We start from the raw sequence: 11756 nt of genomic DNA on the forward strand, positions 1-11756 counted from the left end.
CACCCAAGCCATCAAAATGTTTGCCAACATTCTCTCCTGGTTCTCCAAGGAGGCCACTTCCAACTCTACATCGAATGCTACAACTAACATCGAAAGCCATCAACCCACCAGCCCAGAGGCCCCCTCCACCGTCCGCATGGTGACTGAGCAGCCTGTACGCCATACAAGACACAAACCCCCTAAGGAACCCTTACTAATATACCTAGAACTCCGAGGAGAACATGCTGAAGCTGCGTGGTGGCGGCGCCAGCGACATCTGCTGCGGCCTGTAAGTCAAATTCGTCTGAAGCACAAACAGCCATACCAATCTGACACCCATCTAGTTGCGCCGGTCTTCTCTGCTTCGAGTGCTGTGAGCATTGCTGCTAGTTTCGATCACGTCGTCGGATTCCCTCAATTTCTTCGATACTTTGCTCTACGTCGGTCTTGCGCATTTGTTTCATCCGGTGATTGGCTTTTCGAGGGCCTGGGACGGGGAATATCGACAGATGGGGATTGGCCGGGCTTGAGGGGGGCATTATTGTCCTACTTTCTATGTTGCATATCCCTATTCAGCGATTATGACTCTTGTTCTGGGCTATTTGCCAGAGCCTCTGCGTGAACGCGTGAATATGGAGTCCGGACTCGGCTTTTACATATCCGATTTCTTTTTCTAGCTGGGCAGATTGAAATTCAATATTGATTTTGATCTTACTCCTTCCCTACTGTCACTGTTGACTGCTTTCGTTGCATTTTAGAGGCTGCACGGTCTGATGGTAACAGACATACTGGCTCTACTCTAGATAGTGGGAATTGATCAGGGTGATTTATGCAATTTATGCTATGGGAATATGAAAAGCTGGAGACATTTCCCTTCTGTTCTTCCTTGATGTGAATCAATTTCAATCCGTAGAACCATGGCAGATAATCTTGAAGCTCACCCTCCAAGCTCACTCACAGCTACCATCCTCAAACGTTTATTCTCAGAAACCGCCCCTAATCTCAGTCTCGATACTCGTCCTCAAAGTTCTTCCTCATCTGCCTCGTGCTTATCAGAAAAGACAAGTCCCTCCAAATCATCCACCAGTGATTCCACGTTCGAGGAAACGGCCTCCACGTTAGAAGACACGACCCCTGCGTCGGAAGATACAGCCTCCGCATTTGAAGAAACATTGTCTGCACTCGAGGAGACGGGCCCCACGTTGGAAGATACAGTTTCCGCATTGGAAGAGACGTCGTCTGCATTCGAAGAGACCGTCCCCGCATTGGAGGACACGGCCACCGCCTTGGAGGACACAGTCTCTGCATTTGAAGAGACGTCATCTGCGTTAGAAGGAATGGGCCCCGCGGTTGAAGTTACAGCCTCCGCATCCGAAGAAACATCATCCGCATTCGAAGAGATGTCATCTGCATTCGAAGAGACGGCCACTGCGTTCGAAGAGACATCATCTCCGCTCAAGGATGCAGCATCTTCATCCGAAGACCCGGGAGTATTGTGCTCAGGCTGGCTACTCACATCGAAAGCGATCTCCCCCGGCTCCGTTTCGTCACCGATCATCCGCGGGATATCGGCGAAGCCACGAGTAACTTCGTTGAGTTCCTGTTCAATTTGACCAGTGGTAACACGGAAAGCGCACTTAGAGTATCGAGCCTCCATGTGCGCGACAAGTGCGGCGAGGGTTCTGAACCGCTTGAAGCATCGAGGGCAACTATAAAAAAGCCATTGTTAGTGAGAGTCGCTTCGCTGGATAAACGAACAGAAAGAGTAGACACTTACTCGTTGACTGTTTCATCCTCCATCGTGAGATGATACTCAAAGGTGGTAATGTACAAGAAAGATGAACCGCAGTTGCAGTAATAGCGCCGCTTCTCGTGATTCCAGAAGCTATCGGGGTTCACACCTTGGATCTTGCGGTGAGCCGCTGCTCGGCAACGAACTGGAGCAGCATGGTGAGAAGGGCCTGCTTCTTGGACAATCAGAGAAGATCCAGAGGGTCCTGCCTCGCTTGACTGCTCAGGCGCTCCGTGAGGAGACGAGAAAGGATTATCATGACGCATTGAGGTACCGAAAATATCGTCGAGGAGGACACCCCCGGGCGATTCAGTGGAGCTACTTCCTGCTTTTTCTTTGACTGGTGTAATTGGAGCGCCCAGGTCGGGCCAGTTATCATGAGGGATGGTTGCATCATTGGTATCGCGAGCAGGGCGCTTTCCTTCCATACGGGGTGTTGAGAGATCCAGCAGAACGCCACCATCCGTATCCGGGTCCTCACTGGAGGTATCAGAGGGCGGGGACTGTGGTCCAGGAGAATCCCTGCCCATGGTCAGAACACTTGCTGCACCACGAAGGTCATAGTTGGCACCGTCGCGGGCTTTGTCTGGCAGGGTAAGGACAGGGCAGTCCTTGTCTTCGATGTGTTTAATGACTGCAGAAGCGGACTTGTACTTGCAACCACAGCCCATGCAAGCGACTTCGCGACCTTCATGGTGATTCTAGAGAAAACGGGGAGTTGGTACTGTTTTTTTGTTTTTGTGGATGTTATCAGAAGAATGATGAAGACTCACGTTTCTCATATGAACTTCCAGACCGGCCTCGCTGCGGACCTCAAGACAGCATTCAGGACAAGCAAAGTGACGGTCGCTCATAATCTTGTGCAGATGAAGGGTCTGCTGAGACGGGAAGTCGAGGTCACATTTCATACAGTAAGAATGTCTGTCCGCATTGGCTTTATGGTGTTGCATCTCGCTGACGGAATTGAAGCCAAGCCTGCAACTCTGGAAGGTACAAAGTACCTGCTCCAGCTCTTCGGCCATTGCGAGGAACCTTGATTAGCCGTCAGGGCGATGGAATGACCTGTATCAACGAAGGATAAATAGGATATCAAGATAGTTGGAGAAGGCAAAGGAATGTGAAAGAATGAGAATATCAGAAAAGTGACAAGAGTGGGAAAACAAGAAGGTCGTTGAAAACGCCTGAAAGGGCAAACAAAATAGTTTCTCTCTGGCAAACTGGTGGCCTCTTTCAAGGATGGGATGTCACAATAAAGGAAGAGAGACCACCGTTTGATATTCGGTAATACATCAGACAAAGCTATAGGTAGTAGGTAGAAAACCGAACAAAAAAGGGCCTCAATTTTATTTGACGAGGCCGGGGATCGACCGTCTGACTTTGCTGTTTGGGTTCAGTTAATCCTCACCGTCGTCGTTCCTTCCGAAAATGGGTGTCTGAGTAGCCTCATTTTTGACTTGATATGCATGTACCTAAGGGCCAAAGTGGCTACCAACCACCACTTTCAAATATTCAGATTTTCTTATAAATTAACAGGTAGGAAGCAGAATTCATCTAGATACTATATCCCAAATTTGATACCCTACTAAGACTAGGAAGATGGGTAAACCAAATATCTAAGTTCATAAGTGACTTCTCTTTTAAGTGTTTGGTCCTATATAAAGAAGATAAAGACCAGTATTTTAACCAGCCCCCCTCGAGTGGCCTAGGGGAATAGCTCCTAGCCCACTACCGGTTCGGACCTTATCAAACCCAGGAAGCTTCTGGGGGTTGTAGCACCCCCATCTAGTGGAGGTCCCTCATAAGGAATGGCCGGAGGAGGGGACAGAGGTGCCAGGCTTCTCTCTGAGGACTCTGGTAGCTGCTGTCCTGTCCTGAGGTCCAGGAACGGTCTGGATTAATGGGGATTTTTTTGATGCCATTCACATTTTATTTTGTCACGTCTCTCTCCTTCTTCCTATACCGCTCTTTCATCCTTTTGGGGCCATAATTCTCGACCTAATGTAAACGCAGTTTGAGCGTACAAGCAGATGTCTCCTAGACAATTTTAGGCGCACGCTTGTACGTATGCTCTAATAAATGGATTTGCTTAGTGGACCAGATGTACCTAGAGTCCACTGTGGTCGAATGTGCGACTATCTTCATTCTAGTCTTGGACACTTCTATCACTGATGGTATCGGAAACTGGAACTCTTGAAGGGTGGATTGATTGATTGACCTGCTGAGAAGATGCTAAAAATAGAGCCATGGAGTCCATGTCAACACAATAGCTCCGCTACTTCCTGGTGGTATCCTTGGACTTAGAATCGAGAGAAGGGCAACCTATTCAGCTGTCAGATGGAAATTCAGCAGGCATAGAGAAGACACTCTTACCATTTACCACGAAGAGTGATAACAGCCCAGTTGTTACCGTCCTCATCAGTCTCCTTTTCAACCTTTGTCGAAAACGAGATAGCACTCATAATCCCATCTCCGAACTTCTCGTTGAGAACCGCCTTGTAGGCATAGCCATAGTTCTGCACGATCTCATACAGTCGGTAGATAAGGGGCTCCTTGGGCGGCATCTCGACCGAGCGACCGCGATCGGGGAAGCCGTTGAGTTGTTCCTCCAAGGGTTGCTGGGGGATGTGAAGCAGATCGGCCAACTTCTCAATGTCTTCGCGCGAAGGCTTGGCCTGGCCGTAGAATATGGCAGCTGCAGCTACTTCATTGCGACCGATATGCTCGCCGATTTTCTCGAAGCTCAGCTTGCGAGCTGCTTTGGCTTTGAAGAGCGTTGTGGAGACAGTAGGGAGATTGGGGTGTTCTGTGGTCTGAGATGAGGTCAGCGGGGCTGCGGGTTGACAATCCTAAGGGCATTCTCACATCCAGAGTTGCGAGAGACATCATGGACTGATGTGGGTAAATTATCTTCAATTGCCGAAGAATGAAGTTTTTGCGGCAATGATTGTTGGTTGTTTGTGGAAGACAAAATGTCAGGTACGCTGAGAGGTTGTACTGCGGGGAAGCAGCCTTGATGCAATATCTATGAATCATTGATGTATTCCAAGGTTTCCCACAATTTGAATGCCAAACTGTATGTAATTCCATTAATCCTATGTCATGAATCGGACACTTTCAGTCTACATTTTCATACATTTGGAAGTATTGGAGCTAAATATAGTTAAGCATAAATTTAGGCCTTAGGCCATTCCGTGAATCGGCATGGAAATCATGTGGCGTACTTTGGGCCACGGCTGAAGAACAACTATTATATACAATACTAGTAACCACCGCAAAGCAGACTCCTTGTGTGAAGTGCAAGTGAATAGGCATCAAGGTCAACTCTCGCAGATGCCAATGCACCTCCAGGGCTCGGAATCACAATTGCGTAGAAGATGATCGCCCAGATCCACCAACTTAAACCCCTTTTGGAAGCCACTGGGATCTGCCAGTAGCCAATAAGAGCATACTCTAGCCCCACTTGCCTGGTTGATATCGAAGTATAGGAAAATAGGCAAAACCTTTCGAATTACACTTTACCACGCACATGCTTTGCAGGAAACCTCGGTCGAACTTCAGAACCTCACAAAACAATCTTTGAATTTCGATAAAGATTGATCATCCGAGTCTTCAACTTTCGGCAAAACCGTAATTGTAATGCAGGGCTTACAACAAGAGATGAGTCATCGTAATGATACCGTAATTTTTCAAGGACCAAGTAGAATCTTCGGATAGTTGTGGCGATCTGGCAGGACCGTCCGCTTACTTTCCTTCCTGGCCTATCCCAATTCGTCTTGCTCCTTCCAAATGGAGAACGAGTACATTCGCCGTGCATTAGTAGCGTCTTTGGTGCCTTTCGCGTAGAAATAATTTCCGCCATTCTTTTTTCTCTACTTTGAGGAATAGCTGACAGGTTCAATTACTGCGACGCTCATTCTGCTATAAAGAATCGACCGCAAGTACGTAAGTCTTTTAACATTTTTTGCCTATTGAGAGATGCTAGGGCGGATCAAGACCAAGCTTTCCGGCCACAGACGCCGACAAGCTGCTCAAGCAGTTCCCGTGAGTGACATAAATGGAGTTGCTCCATTTTTCTTCAACGATCCTAACGCCGTCCTGTTTGAAGACCGAGCCCAATACGGATAATGGGGGAGGCTCATCTGCCGCAGGCTCCGGAGACCAATGTACCTTGGTAGAGCCTGTCGGGAAGTCACTCACTACGCAGTCGGAACTTCCTGCAAGGGACCTATGGCGGGATGCTCTCAAACAGCTGCCTGAGACCAGGCAGGAGAAGCTGAAGTGTATGGGCTTTGGTCAGCTAAGTTCCGGATCTGTTGAAGCTAGTATTTATGATCTAGTGGGCGAGGTCAACAAGAAGCAGGAACAGTGCGAACAAAAGTTCTGGCGTGTATCCGTTGGAGATCATGACTTTGTCCTTCGAAACTATACAACAAAGATCATCGGTTGGCTGGAGAAGGCTGGTGATATTGCCGTACTATTCGCGCCACCCCAGGCTAGTGTCCCTTGGACAGTCCTTAAATCTGTCATGCAGGTGAGTGTGCTTTTGAAATTTGCTCTAAATCCGTCCCAAGCGTTAAGCTCATAGTGAATTTCAGATCCCGGTCATCGACGATGAACAGATGGCGGCGTTGCTTGTGACTACCGAGAAGGTCGTTCGCATTGCCAGTCGCGGCCAGGTGTACGAGCAGGTCTACCTGACAGATACCTCCCGCACACCCGAGGAAAAGCTGTCAAAGAATCTCCAGGATGCTCTGGTGAAGATCTACAGTACCTCATTGGAACTTTTGGCGGATTCAGCAGATCTTTTCTCCACGGATACAGCTAGACGGACACTTAAGGCAGTTTTGAATACAGGCCATGTTTCTGGTGGACTGTCAGCCCTTGCCGAACAAGAAGACGAGCTTCTCCGCGATGTCCAGGCATGCGAGAGTAGACGCAGTGCGCAGGCTGATGATCGAATGATTGGAATGCTAGATCGGTTAAACGCTCCATTGTCCCGTGTGGACGAGAACGTCCACAGTCTTCTTGGACAGATGAGCAAATACAATCGTACCAGGTTGCTGGAATGGATTTCGCCGATAAAGTTTGGCGAGCATCACTATAACGTGAAAGAGAAAAGAACGCCCGGAACGGGTGAGTGGCTGCTGCAAGATGAGAGGTTCCGGGACTGGGAGAAAGCCAATTCATCCGGTATTTTCTGGCTTCAAGGTTCTCGTAAGTTGTCAGTTATGTCTTGTTCTCCCTCGCTGTTGTTCTAACCTCGGCTAGCTGGTACTGGCAAGACATACCTCACATCGAGGGTCATCGACCTCGTTCAGGGGATGCTCAACGACCTCCCAAAGGATGAGGGCTTCGCATTCTTCTACTGTGACAAGACCGAAGCAACTCGCGGGCAGCCACAGTCTATTTTTCAAAACTATGTGCGCCAGCTTTCAACATCCGCAAGCAACCCCGAATCTATTCAAACGCAGCTTAAAGAGATATGCCAGAAATCTCAAGAGGCCGGGTCAACCCTCAGATCTGGCGCATGCAAGAAGCAGATCTTGGAGTCCTTGAATCTCTACTCAAAGACTACGCTAGTTCTTGATGCCTTGGATGAATGCGGCCCGGAATCGCGCGAAGAATTGATTGATGCACTGAGACTTTTCCTACGAGAGTCTAAGAATACCGTCAAGGTATTTATCTCAAGCCGGCCTGATCCAGACATCCAAAGCCAATTGGAAGGGAGTATCAGCGTAAGTATTCAAGCAAGCAACAATCAAACCGACATCCAGAATTTCCTAGAAAAAGAACTGGAAAAGCTCGCAAAGACAACCGCGTGTATTAGACGCTTGAAGACCAATATCGTGGATAAACTACTTGAGCGTTGTCAGGGAATGTTCCAGTGGGCGGCGCTGCAGATCCACCAGATTCGCCCATGTAAAACTGAAGAAAGTATCTGGAAACGCCTTGACACTCTTCCAGATGGCCTCCAGGAAGCATATAACGAGGTCTGGAGCGAGATTGGAAAATTGGAGGAGCCGGACCAGTCCCTCACGAAACGCGCCCTTTTATGGGCAATGTCTGCATGCAAGCCAATGACCAGCGATGAGCTCCTATACGCTATTCGTGTGGACCCAACGGGAGACCTGCCCTTGTTGTTGGACGAAGAAATTGACGAGCAAGGCTTGCTCTCACTTTGTAAGAATCTCCTTGTCATTGACTCTCAGTTGAATGTGTGGCGGTTTGCGCATCTATCGGTCCGCGAGTACCTCGAAAAAAAAGTGAAATGGACCATTGAATGGGCACAATTTCACGCTGCCAGGGTTTCGCTGCTGGTCCTCAACGACACCTTCGAGAAAGACCCTGACCTTGCGTGGGGCCCATCATATCAGCCCAAGGAGTCCGACAACTTCTTCAATCTCAGTCATCCATTTCAGAGGTACACAAGGCATCATTGGGCTCGGCATGTCCAAGGGGTACGCGGTGCAGAGCAGATCTTGCTAGCGCCACTCTTGAAGACTTTCCTCGGGTCCCCTGAAGATAGCAGTTTACAATATCGGAGATGGTATCGTCAGATCTTTGTAGAGGATGGATACGCGCCGCCAACATCTGTGTTTCAAGGAACATGGTCAGGGTCAGTGAGGGATATTAGCCCAGAAAACTTCGCCGTCCTCGCAATGTGTTACTTCTCGTTCGATACCATTCTGTGGGACTGGTGGGAAGGCACAGAGATCCCACTCTCACTTGTGAATGAGCGATGCCACAGCCTCCTCGCAATCGCCGCTGCGGCTGGTTCCAAGCCTATATGCAAGAACCTAGTGGAAAGGGGTTCGGAAGTGGATTTGCAACTTCCAGGTTCCGAGTATGGCAGCGCCCTAGCAGCAGCAGCTAGAATGGGACACCTCGAAATTGTCAAATTCCTGGTTACGGAAGCAGGGGCTAATGTCAACATGCAACTACTGCCACGGTCAGTGCCACTGGGGCAATTTGGTAGTGCCCTCGCAACAGCAGCATTTTGGGGACAGATTGAGGTTATCAAATACCTGGTCCAAGAAGCAGGGGCTGATGTTAACATGCCATTTGCGCCTACGCATCCAGGATTTGACGCATTCAACACTGCCCTCGAAACAGCAACATATGCGGGCCGAATAGATGTGGTCAAGTTCCTAGTACATGAAGCAGGGGCTGATCTCAACGTGCAACTTCCAAGTGGACTTTATGGCAGTGCCCTCGCAGTAGCAGCAAAGAGAGACGTTGAGATTGTCAAGTTTCTAGTGCAGGAAGCAGGGGCTGATGTCAACGCTCTGCTTCAAAGTGGAGCATATGGTAGTGCTCTCGCAGCTGCAGCGGGAAACATTGAGATTGTCAAATTCCTAGTTCAGAACGGAGGGGCTGATGTAAACATGCTACTTCAATGTGGAGAATGTGGCAGTGCCCTCGCAGCTGCAGCCCGGTGGGCAGACCTTGAACATGTCAAGTTTCTAGTGCAGGAATGTGGAGCTGATGTCAATGTACTTCTTCCGACTGGAGAGTATGGTAGTGCTCTTGCAGCGGCATCAATTCGAGACATCGAGATTGTCAAGTTCCTCGTGCAGGAAGCAGGGGCTGATGTTAACCAGCAACTTACAAGTGGAGACTACGGCAGTGCCCTCGCAGCTGCAGCCCAGAGCGGAGAAATTGGGATTGTCAAGTTCCTGGTGCAGGAAGCAGGCGCTGATGTCACCATGCCACTTTTAAGTGGATACTATGGCAGTGTTCTCGCAGCAGCATCAACGGAAGCGGTTGATGTTGTCAAGTACCTGGTACAGGAAGCCGGGATGGACGTGAACATGCCACTGCAAATTGGATATTTCGGCAGCGCCCTCGCAGCAGCAGCAGCGATGGGCAATCTTGAGGCTATCAGATATCTTATCGGGGCCAAAGCAGATGTTAATCAACGCCTTCCAAACGGAAAATATGGAAGTGCGCTCGCTGCCGCCTCTGCCGTCGGTCGAAAAGATTGTGCTGAGCTTTTGATAGAGGCTGGAGGGGAGGTGAATCTTAGGTTAGTAGGCGTGCCTTTTAACAACGCTTTGCAGGCCGCAGAGGCGGCCGTCTCAGAGGAAGATCTGTTGTGGCTCGACTTATATGAAGAACCTCTGGGACAGCATAAAGTTGAGGTGGCGGGGTTACTCCAATCTCATGGAGCAACTGTTTGATACATCACAGCTACTTGTTGACCATCTTTTTACGATCATTTCGCTGTTACATAGTTATACTTCCGTATTTTCCTGAGGACCTCTGCATATACCTCTTCCAGGAGCTGCCGTGTGCTGTCTGAGTGGGTAACTGTTGTTCTTAGTTATTATACTGTAGCATTATTACCATTCAGCATTTTTGAACGTCTTTTTATATACCGGAATAGCCATATTGGGAGTGGCGTATTGGGTGACTATGGTTTGAGAGAGCGCGTGGAAGGACTATACAACTGGTGAACAGAATCCGGAGGAAGCTCTTTATTTACTTAAATATGGTAAATGTTGCATTGCCAGAATCCATCACTATCGTCACTCAAGATGTGTGTGTATGACACTTCCGTGTAAAATACATCCTTTGCGGTCCTGTAGCTGTATTGTAAAATATACAGGTTATTATAGAAAGCGGTCTGGAATGACAGCTAAGATAGGAAAGCCCAGCTACCTAGGGATGTCTTCATCCAACATCAGCCAGCGTGTCTTGGCAAGCAGCGAGCCTCTGTAATAAAACACAGCCCTTAGAAGCTCTAGAATTAACAGCACGAAAAAAAAAAAAAAAAGTATAATTGTGCGGATAAGAGACGAAGGAGTCCGGACGGAATGGTTGGAAGGTCAATGGGCCCTAGAACCCGCGATGTTTCAGCCCGCGTTTCCGGGAATCCGGGAATCCGAACGGACTACCCTCAACCGCTCAGCGAGGTGAAGCGAACACCTAACAGGTCCTGAAAGAGATAAAAGAGACCACCGTCGCAAAGATGCAAGTCAACGTCACAACAAAATATCTTCCTCAACATTCACTTGAGCTTCAATCTAATTATCAAAATGGTCGGCTTTGACATGCGTGGTTTGACCCCGGCTCCGGTCACCCCCTTCACTGAAGACGGTGCTGTGGACTATGAAGCTATTCAACGTCTCGGCTCTTGGCTCGGTGGCATCGATGGGGTGAAGGGCCTTGTGGTGCTTGGTCACGCTGGCGAAGGCACCTTCCTCACTGTCGAAGAACAAGTTTCAGTCATCAAGGCTTTCGTCAAGTCCGTTGAAAACAAGGTGCCCATTATCGCCGGAATCACCGGCGAAGGCACTGAAGTCGCTGCTCTTGAGGCCAAGCGGGCTAAAGAAGCCGGCGCAGCTGCTGGCTTGCTCTACCCTTCTCACGGCTGGCTGCGCTTCGGATATCAGCCCGGTGCTCCCCAAGATCGGTACCGTCGCGTGTATGAAGTTTCTGGCCTTCCCTTGATCCTCTTCCAATATCCCGACAACACAAAAGCTACCTACAATCTGCAGACGATGCTGGATATCGCTGCTCAGCCCGGCTGCTTCGCCATGAAGAACGGCGTGCGTAACATGCGCCGCTGGGACACCGAGATCCCTGTTATTCGTGCTCAACGACCTGACCTGCAAATCCTCTCTTGCCACGATGAATACCTTCTCCACACTTCATTTGACATCGATGGATTTTTGGTTGGATACGGGAACATTGCCCCCGAGCCCCTGATCGAACTTATCAAGGCTGGCAAAGCCAAGGACTACAAGAAGGCAAGAGCCATCCATGACCAGCTCTTGCCTGTCACTAAGAGTGTTTACCACCGTGGGTCTCACATGGAGGGAACCGTGGCACTCAAGCATGCTCTCGTCGCTCGGGGAATCCTCACTCACGCTACTGTCCGCCCACCTCTTTTGCCTCTTGAGGCTGGTGCGGAGCAGGAGATTCATGCTGCTATCAGTGCCGCATCGCTCAGTAAGGTGGTCTTGTGATACAAAGTTAAATC

General features: G+C 49.2%; 5 protein-coding genes across 5 annotated transcripts; 3 read left to right on the forward strand and 2 right to left on the reverse strand.

The window, feature by feature from the left end:
- Positions 1-16: 16 nt before the first annotated feature.
- Positions 17-369, forward strand: N7489_000456 (uncharacterized protein; the record flags this gene model as incomplete). The annotated part of the gene is made up of 3 exons (XM_056706211.1): positions 17-154; positions 207-268; positions 324-369. The coding sequence occupies 3 exons, from the start codon at positions 17-19 to the stop codon at positions 367-369; spliced, it is 246 nt and encodes an 81-aa protein (XP_056570513.1).
- Positions 370-1000: 631 nt separating this feature from the next.
- Positions 1001-2793, reverse strand: N7489_000457 (putative C2H2 finger domain protein; the record flags this gene model as incomplete). The annotated part of the gene is made up of 3 exons (XM_056706212.1): positions 1001-1688; positions 1757-2472; positions 2545-2793. 3 exons carry the CDS (start codon positions 2791-2793, stop codon positions 1001-1003), a joined length of 1653 nt encoding a protein of 550 aa, XP_056570514.1.
- A 1275-nt stretch (positions 2794-4068) lies between these two features.
- On the reverse strand, positions 4069-4657 carry cyn1 (putative cyanate hydratase; the record flags this gene model as incomplete). The annotated part of the gene is made up of 3 exons (XM_056706213.1): positions 4069-4090; positions 4142-4581; positions 4634-4657. 3 exons carry the CDS (start codon positions 4655-4657, stop codon positions 4069-4071), a joined length of 486 nt encoding a protein of 161 aa, XP_056570515.1.
- Positions 4658-5746: 1089 nt separating this feature from the next.
- On the forward strand, positions 5747-9951 carry N7489_000459 (ankyrin repeat domain-containing protein; the record flags this gene model as incomplete). The annotated part of the gene is made up of 4 exons (XM_056706214.1): positions 5747-5812; positions 5877-6302; positions 6367-6985; positions 7040-9951. The coding sequence occupies 4 exons, from the start codon at positions 5747-5749 to the stop codon at positions 9949-9951; spliced, it is 4023 nt and encodes a 1340-aa protein (XP_056570516.1).
- Positions 9952-10809: 858 nt separating this feature from the next.
- N7489_000460 (dihydrodipicolinate synthase family protein) lies at positions 10810-11742 on the forward strand (the record flags this gene model as incomplete). The annotated part of the gene is made up of 1 exon (XM_056706215.1): positions 10810-11742. The coding sequence occupies one exon, from the start codon at positions 10810-10812 to the stop codon at positions 11740-11742; it is 933 nt and encodes a 310-aa protein (XP_056570517.1).
- Positions 11743-11756: the final 14 nt, after the last annotated feature.

The sequence above is a fragment of the Penicillium chrysogenum genome, assembly GCF_028827035.1.
Source record: "Penicillium chrysogenum strain IBT 35668 chromosome Unknown utg000001l_segment0_segment0, whole genome shotgun sequence".
Classification (NCBI taxonomy): Eukaryota; Fungi; Ascomycota; class Eurotiomycetes; order Eurotiales; family Aspergillaceae; genus Penicillium; species Penicillium chrysogenum.